At 38.6% G+C, this 18,538-nt stretch overlaps 1 protein-coding gene across 1 annotated transcript in view; it reads left to right on the top strand.

Moving 5' to 3' along the window:
- Nucleotides 1–4,289: 4,289 nt before the first annotated feature.
- LOC107684812 (cadherin-2-like) overlaps nt 4,290–18,538 on the top strand; it is a 47,682-nt gene continuing 33,433 nt past the window's right edge. The window contains exons 1-2 of the mRNA XM_016481175.1: nt 4,290–4,498; nt 7,505–7,613. Of these exons, the coding sequence (XP_016336661.1) occupies nt 4,451–4,498; nt 7,505–7,613 (157 nt within the window). The 5' untranslated portion in view covers nt 4,290–4,450. The remainder of the gene's footprint in view (nt 4,499–7,504; nt 7,614–18,538) is intronic.

Here is an 18,538-nt window from a genome sequence, read left to right as displayed (position 1 = left end):
TGATTTGAAGCGGGCAGAATGCTAGCACTAACATGACGTAACTGACGAAAATTTCATTTTTACCCATTCGGTCAAATATTGTGCTGCAAAGAGCAATACTAGTTTTAACTTGTCTATAACTTGGCAAAGACCATGGAATAAGCGAGATAATCAATGGCTAGCCATGCATTAAAGGATTTTAAATGCACTTCGCTTTCGCTTCGCATCGGCGGTTCTTTGCCTCCACGTCCTGCATTTAAAATCCTTTATTACACGGCTCTGAGGAATACTTGATTCTGATTGGTCAGTCGCGACATTCCGAGGTATGCTATGTAAGGAATAATGTACATCCAGCCGGTTGTTATCTCAGATTATTACACGGCTCTGTGGAATACTTGATTCTGATTGGTCAATCGCGACATTCCGAGGTATGCTATCCCTCGATAACAACCGGTAAAAGCTAATAACACAGGCTCATCCGGGTAACAGCAGTCGGCTTGAACTATTTTTTCTTGGTGGAAGCTTTGCGTTTGTTTAGCTAATAAAATATTAAAACTCGATTCAAAATGGTGTACAGTTATTTAATTATGTCATCCTGGTATCGCGGACTCACTCTCGTTTCATACAAACGCAGCTGCTGCCATTTTTAGTGCTTCGAGGCCTAAGGTGAAACTCAAAAGTAAACTGGAGGAAACCATGAAAAGAAAAAAAGGAGAGATGCTTTAATGGAGAAATGGATTTAGAATGTAAACTGTTAGACACACTGTAGTGAAGTGTTATCGCGGACTCACTCTCGTTTCATACAAACGCAGCTGCTGACATTTTGCTACGATTGTTTTGTACGCTGTAATGGATTGTAAGAGAATTAACAAACTGGTAAGGTTTTTAAAACATTTTCGTCTTAATTCTTTTATTGCCTTAATTATTTTTGTTGTGAAATGTTGTGTAATAAGTGGTTTGACTGCACCGTTTCTCTTAAATGTCTGTCTAGTTTGAATTTGCCGCTTGCTCGCAACTGCTGTCTTCACGGAAGCTTTGCGTTCAAATATTTCAACTCAAATCAATGTTTCACGTCTAATTATTTACTTATGTGGCAAGTAGCCGTGTAATAAGCGGGATAATGTACATCCAGCCGGTTGTTATCTCAGAATAAGAATCTCCGCTTCGCGTCAGGGTCCTGATCACCCTGATCACCCAGGTCGGGGTTTATTCTGAGATAACAACCGGCTGGATGTACATTATCCCTTACTTAATGCATGCAAGGCTAGCCATTGATTATCCCTTACTTAATAAAGACATAAAAAAATTACCAAAAATGACAAAAACACAAGAAAATGTCTAAAAATAACTAATATTAAAATGAAAACAAAAAGTATAAAATTCAATTATTTTATCACAGATATTACTAAAACTACATTAGTATCTAAAATAATAGTGAGTGGAATAAGATTTGAAAAATCTTCGCTGTAACTGCTAGGTTTAAGTTTAGGTTTTATGAGGTATTTTTAGAAAGATTATATGACAGTGCAGTAATATCTCATGTTTAAAATTCCTTGTATAGAAATGTGTATTTGTATATATTTCTTTGTATTAATCGCACCACATTTACACTATTATATATAGGCCTATATATATATATATATATATATATATATATATATATTTGGCAAGTTAATTGTTTTGCCAGTATTTACTATATAGTTTAAAGAAATGTATTCTGGATATTGGGAAATATATTTGCATTATCTGTAAATTGAGCGTGCATTTATTTGTTTTGTGAAAATTCCTTCAAATAACAACAAGAGGATGAAAATTCCTCTTTTTGTCATGCCCATTCAAATTACAATTCAACATCCTGTGGAAAGAAACCAATTTAATTCAAATTCACACTCATTATATGAATGGGGGCCAGCTCTTACATTCTGAATTTTGCCTAATCCTGCAAGGTAGCACTTCTTTATTCACTTTTCAGTATAAATTTGTATCAGGTAATGAGCTGATAGAATGTAATAAGGGTTCATGAAGCAGTTTCAGTTTCCTTAATGAGATGGAAGGAAGATAATATTACAGATAATTTTTGGTTTGCCGTCCAGGTAACTTTAAAACCTTCCTTAAGCCATCTTATGAAGAACACAAGGTATCACTTGTCCAGTTCTGTTAGTATACTGGTCAAAAATAAATTCAGAGAAAAATAACACTGCCAAAGACAAAACACAATCATGAAACATACGAATGTGATGAAATGCCCAGGTAACACCAATGTATGAAGATGGGCTTTGTGAATACACTTTTTGAAAATTCTGTCATCATTTACTCAACCTCATGTCATTCCAAACCTGTATTTCTTTCTTTCTTCACCGGAACCCAAAATGGGAAATTTTTAGGTGAATATCTTCACTTTTTCATAATGAAAGTAAATAAGAACGGGAGCTATTAATGTCTTAAGTGGCAAAAAAAAAAAATAATAATAATAAAAATAAAATAAAAGTCTTAGCTTTGTGTGACCTGACTGAAATTTTGTCATTATTCTTCAGAAATTCACCCTGTTCCACTGAAGAAATAAATTCATGTGGGTTTTGAATGAGTAAATGGTGCAATTAAAATTTTTTTGGTGAACTACCCCTTTAAAAATGTATGGTATGACTACAGGTTCCCCTTTGTTCCTCCCTCTTTATCGCTTATCTCTCTCGCTCTCTGTCAAGGCCAACCTCTCTGACGTCACTCAGACAGACCGGCGGCTCCACGGTTTGTGTGTGTGTTTGTGTGTTTCGGCCGGGCCGGTAATGATGAGCAGATGGTGGTGCGCACTGATGACCGGAGACTCTCTCAGAGCGCGCAGGACATCTGCTCTGTAGACATTCGCTGCTGTCACAGGCACTCCAAGTGCCAGTTTCCCCGTCCCTGTCCCTGCCTGTCACGACGAGAGACGCAGTCATGCCCACAAGACCGCAGTGGAAAAAGACATCACCTGAGCAAATTCCCAAATCAAGTTTCAGCACTGTCATAAAAATCCATTTACATTGTCAATTCACACTATTTAAGATTCACAGCATAAGACAAGCATAATTTCCCCCATCTGATACTCATGAGATTTTTGGCGTAACTAAAACCAAACTGGCCTATATTGAATTACTTTATCTGAATTTATTACAGAGATTGCTGGAATACTTGATTCTGATTCTGACCATTCATCTCGAAAACTATGTTGACATGTATAAATAAAGGTTCTTGGTGTTGATGGTTCTATAAACAACCTTTAACATCAATGGAAACTTTTTATTGTACACTCTTAAGGGTTATTTGTGGAACCAAAAAAAACGTTCTTCTGTAGCAACCTCTTTTTGAAATGTTGAAACATATTTTTGGGAGTGTTTAAAAAAATTGGAGCTTTTATTGTTAGAGCATATATGCTGAGGTTACTACAAATAAATCTTCACATCCATGCATCTCATGAACACTTAACAATAATCGTGGAACACACAACACTAGTATACATTATTTATTTAACACACATACTTATTTACATTTCAAATTTGCACATATCATACCTGTACATACAAAATTGTCTATATTATATATTGTGTTTTTGCTTTTTTGCACATTGTCTATTTTGTCTATTTTTATATTATTCTTTTTGTTATCTGTGTCCTGTTCTGTCACTGTCATTCTGTTGCACTGTGGAGCTTCTGTCACGAAAACAAATTCCTCGCATGTGCAAACATACCCGGCAATAAAGCTCATTCTGATTCTGATTCTGATTTATTTCTAAAATATTCCTGTAGTAAGTACAGTCATTATGGCAAAATAAACTCCCAACTCGTCTGACATTTCTCAGTCTCCCCTCACATAATACAATAATTTGAACTCCAATTTCAGGTGCATATCTTTATTTGTTTTACTAGCAGATGAACTTCTTGAGGGTCCTGATCACCCTTTCGGGTTTATTTTGCAGTAATGACCCGCTGACTGTGCGTTACCTCTAGCATGAGGTCGTTAACGATGCTTTCAGAATTACTACCACAACATTAGATTTTCAAAGCAGCCCACCAGCATGAGACATGCACTTTAAATCCAGGAATTCTCAGTCCCTCTTGCCGATTAGTGGGCATTAAGGAGTTGGGTGGGGTTAAAGAAAGAAGATCTTCCTTTTGTTGTAGTGAAGAAGGCGGGGTCTTGTCTTCTTCGCTGTGACTTCCGGAGGCCGAAGGGGGTGACATAAGGAAAGGAGCCCCTTCTCCGGCGCAGTACCACTGAGCGCGGCTAGAGGGCGCCGCTGAGAGAGCTGCTCTGCCGTTGAACTGCGCGAGCGAGCGGAGCCTCAGTACCAGACCGAGAGCAGCACGGATCAGTGCCAGAGAGAGACGGAGGGACGATTCTGTCGCTACATGCCGCCGCTACCGCACGGAACATTATAACGCAGCGGAAAACGGCCAACTCTATCGGTTTCTTCATAAAAGACGGAATTTAAACGATGTACCGTTCGGGAGGCGTGATGCTGGGGCTTCTCGCCGCTCTGCAGGTACGTTAACGTTAAAATCGAGGGTCCGACAAGCGATGTGCGCTCGGGCGCGATGCTGCTTTATGGTTGAGCTTTGGCGTATTTGCTGTGGTGTTTGTAAACTGTGGAGAAATTATTGGTGTGCAGAATACAAATACACGATTTTGCTTAGTGGCAGGATATTTAAATAGGGCGATAGTTAGATCATATTCAGTATAATAGGTTTTTCGGGTTGTCTCGACTTCATGTCGCATCTAATTTGCTTGCTATGCAATTCTAAAGAGTCTTTATTTGATTATTCTCGCTTCAGAGTGATTCACAAGAGGTTTAGTCTCCGTGTGCGATGGCTTTATGTTGTGTAGCCGTTAGGTTGTGTACTAGCAGCCCCGTTTGAACCGTCCCGTGCTGAACCGGAGCCAGTCGCAGATGAATGCGGGTTTTCAAACGCGCTCTCGCTTCTTTTGGCACGAGATGGAAAAGTTGCCCTCGGGGAGGTGATTAGGTCACAATGCTCCCTTTCCGAGTTCCGACTGATGAAACAGATGTAACAATAATCAGTTAATGAACAGCTCATTGAGGTGCCCTCTTCCGCTGACTCTGTCTCTTTTAGATGTGCAAATGCGAAATCTCACGGCGAACGACGGCTCTGTGCGTAAAGTTAACCCAGATATGACAAATCACTCTGACCCGGATCAGCGATCGGAGAAATGAATCGTGCTGTCAGGTTTTGGGTCCGCTGCCCTCTGAATTGCTGAAAATGCAGAGTCCAGCAGAATTAACATTTGAACGCAGGGAGCAGTCATGCTATGTTTCCATCAGACTTCTCAGATGAGAAATTGCTAGCAAGTTGGTATGTTGTGATGGAACCAAACGTGTGAAAAATCTGCATGGCAATAAAGTTAACATTTGGCCATCGGCCATTTGGCCCGTGTTTCAATGTTTTTATTGTGTTTGTGGTCTGCAGTTGCAGAATTTGCAGTTCTGACCTCGTAAATGTCTTATTGCGGCATGTTTTTAAAGTGTAACTTTAATTAATGTCGCGTTTTACTACTGTTTGTGTGTGATATAACGGTTCCACATGTTTAAAAACCCGCTGCTGTTTGATAGCGACGTGCGACTGGTGAACGAGTCATTCTTTGGAGTCGAATCTTTCCAGTGAATCATTAGAACTGGTTATGTGAGCGAATTGGGCTGAGTTGTTCTCGAGCCGACAACTCACTGATTTATTGAACCGAGAATCGTCCGATTCGTAACGAGCCTGTCAAAAATTAAACGTGCTGGAAAAAAAGATTAAAATACAGAGCTGTTTAAACACATTGTTATAGCAAAAAACGCTTTCATCCAAGAGATACGAATGATTTTTATATTGTTTAATATAAATACAGATTATATTATTTCATTACACCAAATACACAAAATAATGTTCTTTTTAGCAGCATCATATGACCCCTTTAATGTTTTTATGAACTGAATCACGACTGCAACAAACTGAACTGAAACACGTGTAATTATAATAAACAGACTTATTAATAAAAACATAATTAATCGAATATTTAGAGCATAGAATATACAACACTGTAACACTGTCAAGAACCAAGTGATGATGTAAAAGAATCTTTTTTTTTTTTTTTATAAAAGATTCTTTGAAGTGATCTGTTTGCAAAAAACTGCATGTTTAAATGGGCTTAATTTTGATTTATAAACCCCAATCTCACTGTCATTTTTCTGAGGCACTATAACGCCATAGTGACATAGCGGCTTTATATGCTCTTTCTGCTTCTGATTCTTCATGTCAGCAGGGCCGCTGGTGTGGCTCCATCTAGAATCATTCACTCTGTGTGGATGTGCCGAGGCAGCATATTGCTAAGCAATTGCTGACAGGACAGTTTAAAGTCAGATTTTCAAACACACTCCTGTAGTGCCAGCTTTATATAGGCGTTCTGCAGATATATCATCAGCAGGGCAGCTGGAGATGACGACATCAAAATCCTGATCAGCTCTCGGTTGATGATGATCTTTGTTAGCACAAAAGCAAATGTTTGATGGGTCGTTGTGTGTAGGACATTAAGTCAGCATCCACCGAGCTAACAAGTAATTAACATGTTTTTATAAATTGACTATGGGGCCATTAACAAACAGCCAGCCGTCTTCTTCAAGCCTCTGATCTTATTCCAACACAAAGAGGCTGTTTCTCAGTGGACGTCACCTTTGATCTTCTCAAGCCTCTTTTAAAAACCAAATTCACCTATTTGCCTGCACTGAGAGCCTGACTTTGTGTGTCATATCAGATGCTATTAAGACGGAATGACTCAAAGCTGGTCGTTTATTTTTCTAATAAGACAAGGCAAGTATGAATTAGACTTTGTCCTGAGCGTTAAACGCTAGGTGTGCGCGCCTGTTTTAAGCATAAACCATAAAGGAGGGTTTGTGACTTGTCGCCGGAGTGCTTTCGCCAGCTGCGCGAGTGTGTGTTTGTGTTTTTATGTGCTAAGTGCTCCACCAGACCATGCCATTCAAGGTAGAGTGTGCGTAGCCTGGTCAGCTCTGCTTTTCTAACGTCTCGCCCTCCTGACCTCATCAGTCTAATTACACCCACCTCAAAATAACAGATGCCCCAGCGCCGGAGGGGGAGGAGGTGAGATAGAAACCCCTCGCTATTCTTGAATGAAAAGAAATGGAGCAACGCAGTAAATCGTCATGCAATGAGCCTTATTTAATTTCGCCGTTCTGCTGCAAATTAGCGAGTAATCGGTGAAAAATACAATAGCATTGCTAATTCAAAGAGTTCATTTGGAGCCTGATCAATGGACTCGGCGGCTCTGGAATGTCTCATCACGGTGCTTTTCTTGAGCAGAGTTTTGCCTCATTTCCTCTGTTTATGGTGAAAGAGCGTGATCGTTATGTCCATCGATTCCTCTCGGGATTCTGGATATTTGGCTCTCGCTGTGGTGTAGGTTGGCCCGTGCTGTTTATTAATCACCATTAATCGGGGGATTAATTTGTCTGGTGCTTTTGTGTTTTTGGCAGGTGGCGGTCCAGGGCACGGGGGCGATGCCGTGTCAGCCGGGTTTTACTGAGAACGAGTACAACGTCATGACCGCCGACGTCATCACCGAGGGACAAGTTCTGCTCAAAGGTAAACAGAGATGTTTGCATTTATTCTCCTGATAAACGCCAATCGAACCGGTGCGGCAAAACGCTCCCTCACCAGGCTTCGGTTTCCACCCTGATTCTGTTGGGAAGAGAAAGAGAGAGAGAAGGGAGGGTGGGGGAAGGGTGGGCTTTATGTGTGTATGTGAAAGAACGAGATGGGGTGTTAGGGTTGCTTTAGCGGGGGGTGTTTATAAAGGGGGATATGTGTGTGAGAGAAAGAAAAAAGCAGGAGGAGGAGAACACCTCAGTGTTTTGGTGGAATGTGTTTTGAAGGGCCACAGTGTGAAATATTTGGGCGGCTGAATCGCCCTCCCCCACCGTGCTCAAAACCCCCCTCTTGTGATCAATAGCATTGATTAGACCAGCCCGTATCCATACAGTCAGTCGATGGCACAGATCCCAGTTAGCCATCTCAATATATTCAGTCAATCCGGCAGGGGCCACATTTGTGCTGCGGTTGTAAACTTTGGAGGCCTTGAAACATCCGTGCGTCACGTTTAATTACAACAGCATAAAAAGAGCATAACTATGTGTTTTCCAGTAGATAAACGAAACTAAACCACCAGTTACACCCATGACTTGTGATTCGGTCGAAATACGTTATTGCAAAATTAGCGATGGACCAAAATAAAATTTTGAGGCGAAATGCTAATAATAGTTTTTATTGAGCTGAAAGTTTTTAGTAATCAAATTTGGTTATTTGAACTGTCCCTGCTGTTAAAGGTGTCGTGTTCTCAGGTAATAAATTAAACCACCCATAGTAAAGTTCTTTGGCAGCAAGCCGTCTCCTGATATTTCAGCCCCAAAAAAAAAATGGTGGTGAAAAATTATTACTCAGAAATTTATAGTAAATTTCACAAATAATTACAAAGAAATAATAAGTAACACATTGAAACGTTACATTTTGAAGTAGAGAGACTGAAAAGTATTTTCTTATATTCCAATAAACTTAAAGCTGCAGTCCGTAACTTTTCGCGCTCTAGTGGTTAATAAACAGAACTGCGTGCATCTTGTGGAAGAACATTGTAGCCGGAGCTACTTCTCTCTGTTTATGTCTATGACAAATCACGCAGGTATTGGGCTACTCCGCAGTGGTGCCAACCCGAACCAGTCTAAAATAGTCTGAATATAAACACTGATTATTTGGAAAATGGATTAATGATGTACTCGCTTATTATATAAATGTTATAAATTTTGAACACAAAAGATTTACGGACTGAAGCTTTTTACACTGCTGACATGTTTACCTGTAGTGTGGATGAAAACGTCTGAAACAGTCAAAACTCGCTGTCAGAGACATGCTAATTAAATCATTGTTTCAGTCAAATGATTTTTAACCCTCAAAACTATTTAGTCTGAAACCAAAACTGCTTTTTTTGCTGTTTCGGCAGAATATTTTTTGATTGTGCGTCACTAAGCAAAATATTTTTGTCCCAGAGAGCCGTGGAGTTGTTCTTTTTCTTGTCTAAAAGTGTTATGCGACTTTTAACAAGCGACATATTTTTACATTTCCATATCGTTGACTTATTCATGGGTTACTGTGGAAGAGAAAGTCCTAGAATACGAACAGATGGTCGCAAGCTGTAGCTTTGTGCCTCTTGAGGTCTATTTGCGAACTGTGGGACACACACACACTCACAAACATGCACACACACCTGTGACAGTTACAATAAAAGTAATAACACTTGCTTTAAATTTCACACTGAGAGTCGACATATCACACCCTGATAGGAATTTCCCAAGTGAGTGTGTGTGAGTCAGGAACTGCTGATGGCCGAGTTGTATTGCGCTCACAAAGACTGGTCATTTGATCTCACAGTTGACTCACTGATTCACTTCCTATGTCCTTTTCTGTAGAAAGGTGAGCTGTATCGCAGTGGCCACATGAACACAAAAGCGGTTCTCGTTTCATTACCATTTCAGCCTGCACGGTTAGCAAGTCAATGTGAACTCTGTTACGCACAGTGCCTTTTGCCAAAGGACGCAAAAATTCACTTCCCATCATCCTCCTCCCTCCCCCTTCACTCTTTCTCCATCTCCCCCCTCCTGACAGAGGACTCGGGGAGTCTCTTGTTAAACATGAGGTAGATGTTTTGTGTCGCTGACATTCATTCATCACATCCTTTTTAGGCAAATGACTTAGGGATGAAGACTTTCTCTTCTCCCCTGCAGCCTCTCTTTCACTTTCTCTCTCCCTCGGTCCCTCCTTTTCTTTTTAAGTGGGACAGTACAGTTAGTGCTGTCTCGCTGAGCCCACTCGGTGATTCCTACCCAAAGAATGTGCTTATGCAGTCTTTGCAGCTCTGAAGGATTTTAATTCACTTCCTGTGGGTCTGGAAAATGTAGATATAAAGTGAAAAACATGGCTTTTTTTTTGTGTTTTGACTGTTTATTGCATTTTGATATTTGTATGTCAGTTGACAACAGCCACTGTTTGCTAAGCAGATTTAAAATGAGTAATGTAAGAAATAAAATACAGTAAACGTAGTGAAAAAAAATCAAAGCATCTTATTTGTAATAGTTGCTCAATTTCATTTATATGCATTAATATACATACATACGAGTAAACAGCAATACTTACATCTAAATACACATACAATGTTTTTATTTTTGCTGTTCGAAAGTTTGGACCTCTTATCTTTACCAAAGCTGCATTTATTTTGATCAGAAAACTGCAAAGCTGAATTTTCAACATATGATCCTTTAGAAATCATTCTAATATGCTCATTTGGTGATCAAGAAACATTTATTGTTATTATTGTAAATTTGAAAACAGATGCACTGCTTAACAGAACAGTTTATTTATTTATTTTTTTTTTGTATATATATATATACAGTGAATGATTTCACAAACAAAGGACTGAATCAGTAATAATTTCATTGGACAGTTTGGACAGAGGGACAGTTTAAAATAATTTGTGGAAATTTATCAAAAACACCAAGTCAGTTTTGTTCATTTTAAGTTTAAATCTGAGACATTCAGATGAAGAGTTTAGTCTCACATCCTTATTCGGAAACCTAATGGCCAAATAAAAAGCATGTTTAAATCATTGTGCTTTCCAAGTTGCTTAGTTTTATATTGCCAGCAAAACCATCTGAAACATATCATGAATATTCATGGCATGCACAGCCCTACATGCCAATAAACCATTTTTTTTTTTCTTTTAGGCCTCCTAAGCCTCTTCTCCAGCTTTCATCTGTTTTTCTTTTCCTCATATAATTCTCCCATCTCTTCTGAACAGAGATACTGCTTTGAAGTTTTAAGACAAACTTGTTTTACTAGAGGAGTCATTTTGTAACTTTTTTCCCATGAAATACCTTACTCAAGCCTCTTTTAACCACTGAGAATGTGCACTCCACAAATTTCTCTCTCTCCGCGTCCTCCTTGTGTTCACAGGAACCTGTTTTTACCTCGTTTGATCTGTTTTAAAACGAGAGAGCAAATGATCAGAGGAAGATGCAGTAGGTGAGAGGTGATTACCGTATCGCACGCATCGCACCGCGCCGGAAGGCGGTGTTTGTTTTTGATCACTTCCGATCAGAGCCTACGAAACCCAACTTTCAGTTCTGCCTGTTTTTGCGAACAAGTAAAGAGCTGAAAAACAATAATGAGTCAACACAGTGAGGGGGGAGAGAGTGACAGAGACAGAGTGGCTTTTTTGTCTGGCCCATGTGGGGGCTGTTGGTCACTGAGATTGACCAATCAGAACGCGACTGTGAGGTCATCAGCATGCGGTTCACTGCCCCTCAATGGGCTGACTGAGGTGGAATTAAAGAACGGTTACGGGAATACAGAGAGCAAGGGGAGCGAGTGAGAAACAAAACACTGAGAGAAAGAGAGAGGTAGATTTGGGGGGGTGGGCACTCCTGGTGCTTTGTCCCTTCAGTGTTTTTAAATTTAATATGAAGTACCTAATGAGCTGTCTAAAGATTACCAAGCGTGCTATTGTCTTATTTGTTCAGGCACCGAAATTCTTTGTTGTGTGCGTATGCATGTGATAATGAGCTGACATTTTTAATTAACCAACAAAGAAACATAAAAATTGGGTGAGAGGAAGCTTTGCAGGAGTGGATTGTTCTCTACTTAGTTCACCATCAAAATTTGAGTCCCAGAGTTCAGTTCAATCCTAATTCGCCCGTTTAATTGAGTGAAAGCGCGAGTCACCCAGTTTGGCCTTTGCTGTCATTGTTTTTAAAGATCACATCGCCAACGACTGTGCTTTCCATCTTCATTTAAAGCTATAGTTCAACCAAAAAAGAAAAAGGAAATTGTTTACTCAACCTCATGTCATTCCAAACTTGTGTGATGGGTTTTTTTGTCCGTTTATTGAAATTAAAAGGGGTCCAATGTTGTTCATAGGAGAATGAAAGTCATACAGGTTTGGAAAAATACGAAGGTGACTAAATAAGGACAGAAGTTTCAATTTTGGGGTAAATTAATTTTGAACATCGCAATTTGAGTCTCAATTTGAACAGAGTTTCATCTTCATTTAAAGCGATAGTTCACCCAAAAATGAAAATGAAACCATTTATTCACCCTCATGTCATTCCAAACTTCTGTGACTTTCTTTACCTGTGGAACCCAAAAGAAGAAAAATGTTTAGAAAAAATAAAAAATAAAAAATTTTTTCTCTCGATACATTGAAAGTCAATGCCGTCCAATGGTAGAATGAAAGTCATGCAGGTTTTGAACATTGTTATCATGAGTAAACGAGAACAGAAGTTTAATTTTTAGGTGAATTTGAACATTTTGAACAAACTTGAGTCTCAGAATTCAGTTCAATCCAAATTCACCCATTTTGGCCTTTACTGGCACAGTTTTTTTAAACCAATGACTGTACTTTTGATCTTCATTTAAAGTAGTAGTTCACCCAAAAATGAAAATTCTGTCATCTTTTACTCACCCTCATGCTGTTCTGAGCTTGTATGACTTTCATTTTCCTCTGGAACACACACACACACACACACACACACACACACACACACACACACACACACACACACACACACACACACACACACACACACACACACACACACACACACACACACACACACACACACACACACACACACACACACACACACACACACACACACACATTGAAAGTCAGTAGGGTCCAATGTTGTCTGCAGAAGGATGAAAGTCATACAGATTTAGGATGACAATTTAAATTTTTAGGTAAGCTATCCCTTTAAGACTGGAAAAATATGCACAAACCATTTTCACAATTCTATAAATGCAACAGGAGGATGGGACGTGCTTAATTAATGGCCGCGTGGAAAGGTAGTCTGTGTTAAAGAGGTAAAGTAGAAGGGATGAGAGTAAAACGTGACCTCTCTAAAGCCTCAGCTCTGATCCGCATACGGTCAAACCTCTGGGCTTGACAAACGCTCTCTCTCTCTCCCTGTAGGATTTGGCCACATGGACTTCATTACCCTAAATCGATCTGGCAAAACAAAGACCCTAAGAGTATTGATCAGAGCATGCATATATGAGAGAGAGCTGATGCATGTGAAAAACGAAAGAAAGAGAGAAGAAAGAAAGGATTAATCCTTGGGTAGTGACCCTGGAAAAGACAAAAAATAGACCTTTGGTGGTTACAGTTCAATATAAATTGGGGTGGTCTGTACCAGACATACCAGGATTACTGTGGACCACGAGATCCGGCACTCTCTCATTAGCGTCTGTGTGTATGTGCACCTGTTAATGTTGTGTTAAATCGCTGTAAAAATCTGTTTCAGCACCACAATGTTTCTTTAGTCAGCTGGTCTGAAGGTTTGGGGCGGCGGGGGGAGGCGTGGAACCCGTCCAGTGTGACATCAGCCCTTTCCACAGATATTTTTAGAGAAGTGCTTTGCTCTAACACATAAGCTGTATTTTCAAAGAGTAAAGAATGTCATCAGACATGACTCAAGCTGTGTTCAATGGTTATCATTGGCTGCTTATGGAGCTGGATTGTAGTTTTGGCAAAGATTAAGCAGGGATCAACAATAAGGATTTTTTTCTCATGGCCCAGTCTGGCCAGTAGATCAGATTTGCACTCGCCCTGCCAATAGTTTCACAAGGCCCCATCACAAATTCTGTTTTTAGCATGTTTAAAAACAGCAGTGTTAAAAAAAATAGTAAAATAAAATAAATGTATTATAAGTAAAAATTTATATAATATAAAAAAACATATTAAATAGATAATGAGCAACACATGTAGTATATAAATTGTTGAATTTTTTATATTTAAAATATTTAATAAAATAATTTTAAAAACATGGAAAAAGTTGTCACAAGGCGTATCATTACTTACCTACATATTTAAATGTGCTAGAAAATATGAATGTAAAATATACAATTGATTATAATTAAATGTAAATATATTATAAAATATGATATAAAGTATACATTTAAATATAAAATATATTAATATATTTAGATTAGTGTTGTCACGGTACCAAAATGTCAGTATTCGGTACCGATACCAGTGAAAATCCACGGTTCTCGGTACCAATTTCGGTACCAAAGCAAAACACAAAAACATGCTAATTGAACAACATTTTTATTAATAACGTTAAACAAAAATTAAATGTACAAAACCAATGCCATTCTTTATACTAATTTAAAATTGTTTCACGACTTGGTACCGAAATACCGGGTCTTTTGACAACACTAATTTAGATTAAATAAATATAATTTATTAGAATGAAATATAAATAAACTACAAAATATGAGTATAAAATATACATGTAAAATATATAATATTATAATATTTTTGTTAAATAAATATTAAATTTTTTGTTTCATTTAACAATATAGTTCATAAAAAAATAAAATATTACTAATTTGTTTATTATTTTTAACCCATCCTAACTTGTGTAAGACTATCATAAACAATAGCCTTACCTATTGCTATTTAACATATTTAAATGTAGAAAAAGTTATTATTATAATTAGAAAAATATTATTATAAAATACAATATATTATAATTAAATAAAGTGAAATATTGATATAAAATACAATATATTATAATTAAAATAAATAAATATGTAATGTAAATTTTTATAAATATAATGCATTTTATATAATAATATTAATGCTAATATAAAACAGTATCTAAAGTATATAATCATTTTAAATATATTTATATAAAATAAAAATTACTATTTTTGTAAAAAAAAAAAAATTGTAATTAAATAATAAAAAGTTGACATTTAAGAATTCAACAATCATGTTCAGTACATCACAAAAAGAAAAAAAAGCACCTTAATAACGAGCGTAATACATAGTGACAGTGCAACAGTTGGCCAACAGAGCAAGCGACTGTCCTGTCAACAGGCCCAAACTCTCTCCCACTGGGCCCGGGCCGTCTTTATTGTTGAACCATTTTTTCAAGACTGCTTGAGGGTGTTGGAACGCTAAGCAAACACAATCACAAGTCATTCTGTCCTTCTCTATCTGTCTCTCTCTCACGTGCACATGTAAGCCCCTTTTGACTGTTGGGGGATTATTATTGGGTGCTTTGGTGTCATGGCAACTGTCTGATTCCATTCTCTCAGGCTTTTTGTTGTCAGAGGTCAGGTGACCCAAAAGCTCTGTTGTCTCTAATTTTGCACAGGACTTTATTTCTCACACGCATGCTTTCAAGCGCTCTACGCAAGTTCATACGGGATGTCCTAGTTTCCGTAGTAATGATGGATTCCTTCCCACTGTGCTGCCCATATTGGATCGAGGGGTGGAGAGAGGAGAGGAGAGAAACAGAGGAGAAAAAGAGGAAACATGGGTGTGGTTTGAGTTTTCATACTCAAAGGATTATTGATCGTTGAACAGAAGGTATTTTAGATGTAATTTACGCAGTAATGGTGTTTAACCGCAGGAAACGGGTAATTATGTGGCGTGTATGCTAATCATAGCGTGGTTACGCGGTGAGAAAGAGATCCCCATCGGATCGCGACTCTCGCTCTGTTTCTGAGCGTGTTTGTGCAGCACTGGCGGTAAAAGGCTGTTTTTGTGTCATCGTAGGCTGACCGCTGCTAAACAGAGCCCGCGGTTCAGAAGCCCACTGCTCACGATCTCTCCCACACACACACACACTGGTCAGCGCCGCTGACCTCTACGTGCCTGGAGTTTGCGGTGGGGTGCATGCCTGGGTGACTGCGTGCTGCAGCGCTGGGAGAATGCGGGGGTGGCTGAACTACACTGAAGTCTGGTTTCAATCATCAGGCCGAGACAGGGGCTTTTGGGGGAGAGGATGATTGAGAGATATGAAGGTTTGATCCAAATGCTGGAGTGGAATGGAGAGCACAGTCAAGGTTTACAACATGTTACAAGTAGGGATGGGTCAAGATGGTCAGTAAGTCCAAGAACCAACAAGTCAGTTAGTGAGGACTAGTTCATCCAGATTTTTTTCTGCTTTATTGTTGTTATTAAGAAGAAGAAGAATTAATTTATGTTTTGGTGATTTTCTGTTTTCTACATAAAATCATCCTTCATAAGGTAAAGAGCATTCTTGATATCTTAACAACCTTGATATCTTTAATATTGACTGAGTAAGACCATGTCAAAGATTTAAATCATAATGAAATTAATGGTTGAAATCAAATTTTGATGCTTGTTATCTCATAATTAGATTTTGAGACTTTAGCCTGGATTTCACAGAGAGGGTCACATATACATATGTAGAATAGTATATAGTATACTATCAATTACTTAACTAGTTAACCAAGTTTTTTAACAATTTTTTTTTAAGTATTTAACTACTACTTTAATAGGTTATTTTCCACATTACTAGTTAAAAGAAAGAAAACAGTTCAGACAGAAAAACTGGACGGAAACAAATTATTGGATTTAATGTTTTTCTTGTTCATTTTAGATGGTGATTGTGAATTTATGAATCATTCCTGAATCCTGTTAGTGTGTCGCAGTTACATGGAAAGGCCAATTATGATGTCATCAATACCATCCCAGTGATTCACAGTGCTCATAAACAAAACACCACAGTGCTAAAACAGTCCACTGAATGGAGCGATGCTTTTCTCCCGGTGTCTGTGTGTGTGTGTGTGTAGATGCGCTCCTATGGCCGTGGTCTATTTCATGCTCTGCCAAATCTCTCCTTCTCCCATCCTGCAGAGAGAAGATACGGGACACACACTTTTAGCGTACAGTTGTGTGTGTGTGTTGGATGGTTAAAAATGCCTTGCAGGAGCTCTTTTAATGCTTTATTAGTGTTTATGTTGCCTTGACTTGTGGCGCGTACGGCTACCGCAGACGTGAAGAATGCGAGTCGACGCACTTCAAATACACAGACATTCCAGCGAACCCAGCAGACGTTGCCCCATCTCCATCTCGCCGCCTGTCCAAAACACCCTCCCCCTCACCCCTAACCTGGCTGGTATTTGTGTTATTCTAATCTCCATCCATAAAGGGTTACAGACGTAGACGTAATTGTGCATGAGTGTGGGAGCTATTAGTCGATAATGGTAAACGATGGGTTAATCCCGTCCTAATGGCATCTGACAACAACACTGGATTTCCGTTTTGCACATATGCATGTGTGTGTGTGTATATATATATGGCTGTATAATGCCATCAGAGCCCACCGGTTGACAGCTGTAAGTACCCCCTACCCTCAAGCCCCTCGACAATCAGGATAAGCCTAGATCGGTATGTCTCAAACAAATGCGTAATTTTTTCCCCCTCTGTCTAAGTGTGTGTGTGTGTGTGTGTGTGTGTGTGTTTTTACAGGAGTTAGGATAGTCTACATCAGAGAGGGGACAGCTGGACAGGCATGTGTCCATCTCCGCTTCAATACGAATGCTCTCATCCCATCATTATTACACTCTTCCTCTCATTCCCCTTCTCCTCACACCTCTGCTTCTGCTATCAGCTCGCTCACCGATTTAGGTGTGTCAGCAGTTAAGCGAGGGGAGAGAGTGTGAAGTGGAATTCTTGCGTTTTCCCATAAGATGGAGGGATATATTTGGATCGGGGTAAAGCTAGCATGACCTTAATACAGGACAATGGATCGCAGCTGTGCCCGATATGGGTCCGCTTTTTTAAACGCACACACGCACAACAGGAGAGGAAGGAATGGCGATTAAAGATGATTTCTCTGGTGTTTAATGAGAAAAGACATAGCTGGCACAGGAGTTAGCGGGTGCAGGAGGTGATAATTGGAGCGGCTCATGAGACTTCTCTTCTCCAGCTTAAAGCTGTAGTTCACCCAAAAATCATTTAGTTAGTCTGGTGACAGTCCAAAACTTGGACTTTGTGAAACACAACAGTGAGACGCAAAAGGAGATGTTAAGCAGAATGGACAAGCAAGCTCTTTACAATGAAAGTGGATGGTGGTTTGTAATGTCAAACATTGAAAAGCACAAAAAATAAACTTGATTCATATTTGGCAGTCATACATAAAACAGATAAGAAACAGGTTTCATTTCTGAAATAGTACTAATAAAGTGCATGTGCTTTACAGAGTAACCATGTTTGTATTTATCATCAATCACTTCAATTTTATACATTTTTACTATATAATTCTTGCTTGTTCCACAGCAAGCCATATTTTAACTATGTTTATACTTTGTAAGTGAATACATTTAATTTTCACAATCAACAAATGTATGCTGCTTCTTAGCAGTCTGAATAAATGTATTTTGAAAATATGATTATTTAATTAAAATCAAAAGATGCAAATAGTTAATAACAAACTACGCCATGATTTTTGTGAACACACCTACTATAGTGAAGTGTGTAGCCTCATGGCTTTGAATTTCTTATACTAAATTTTTTTTGTGTATTTTGTAAATATTTACCCTTATTATTTTGTTCTGTTTTTCTCTGACCTATTTTTAATAATCCCATAATATTCACCATCTTCCTGTTTTTTGTTGCTTGAAGTCTTACTTTGTAGCCTATA

Source organism: Sinocyclocheilus anshuiensis, unplaced genomic scaffold, assembly GCF_001515605.1.
Source record: "Sinocyclocheilus anshuiensis isolate Anshui unplaced genomic scaffold, SAMN03320099.WGS_v1.1 scaffold405, whole genome shotgun sequence".
Taxonomy (NCBI): Eukaryota; Metazoa; Chordata; class Actinopteri; order Cypriniformes; family Cyprinidae; genus Sinocyclocheilus; species Sinocyclocheilus anshuiensis.
This window is presented reverse-complemented; position numbering and strand designations above follow the sequence as displayed.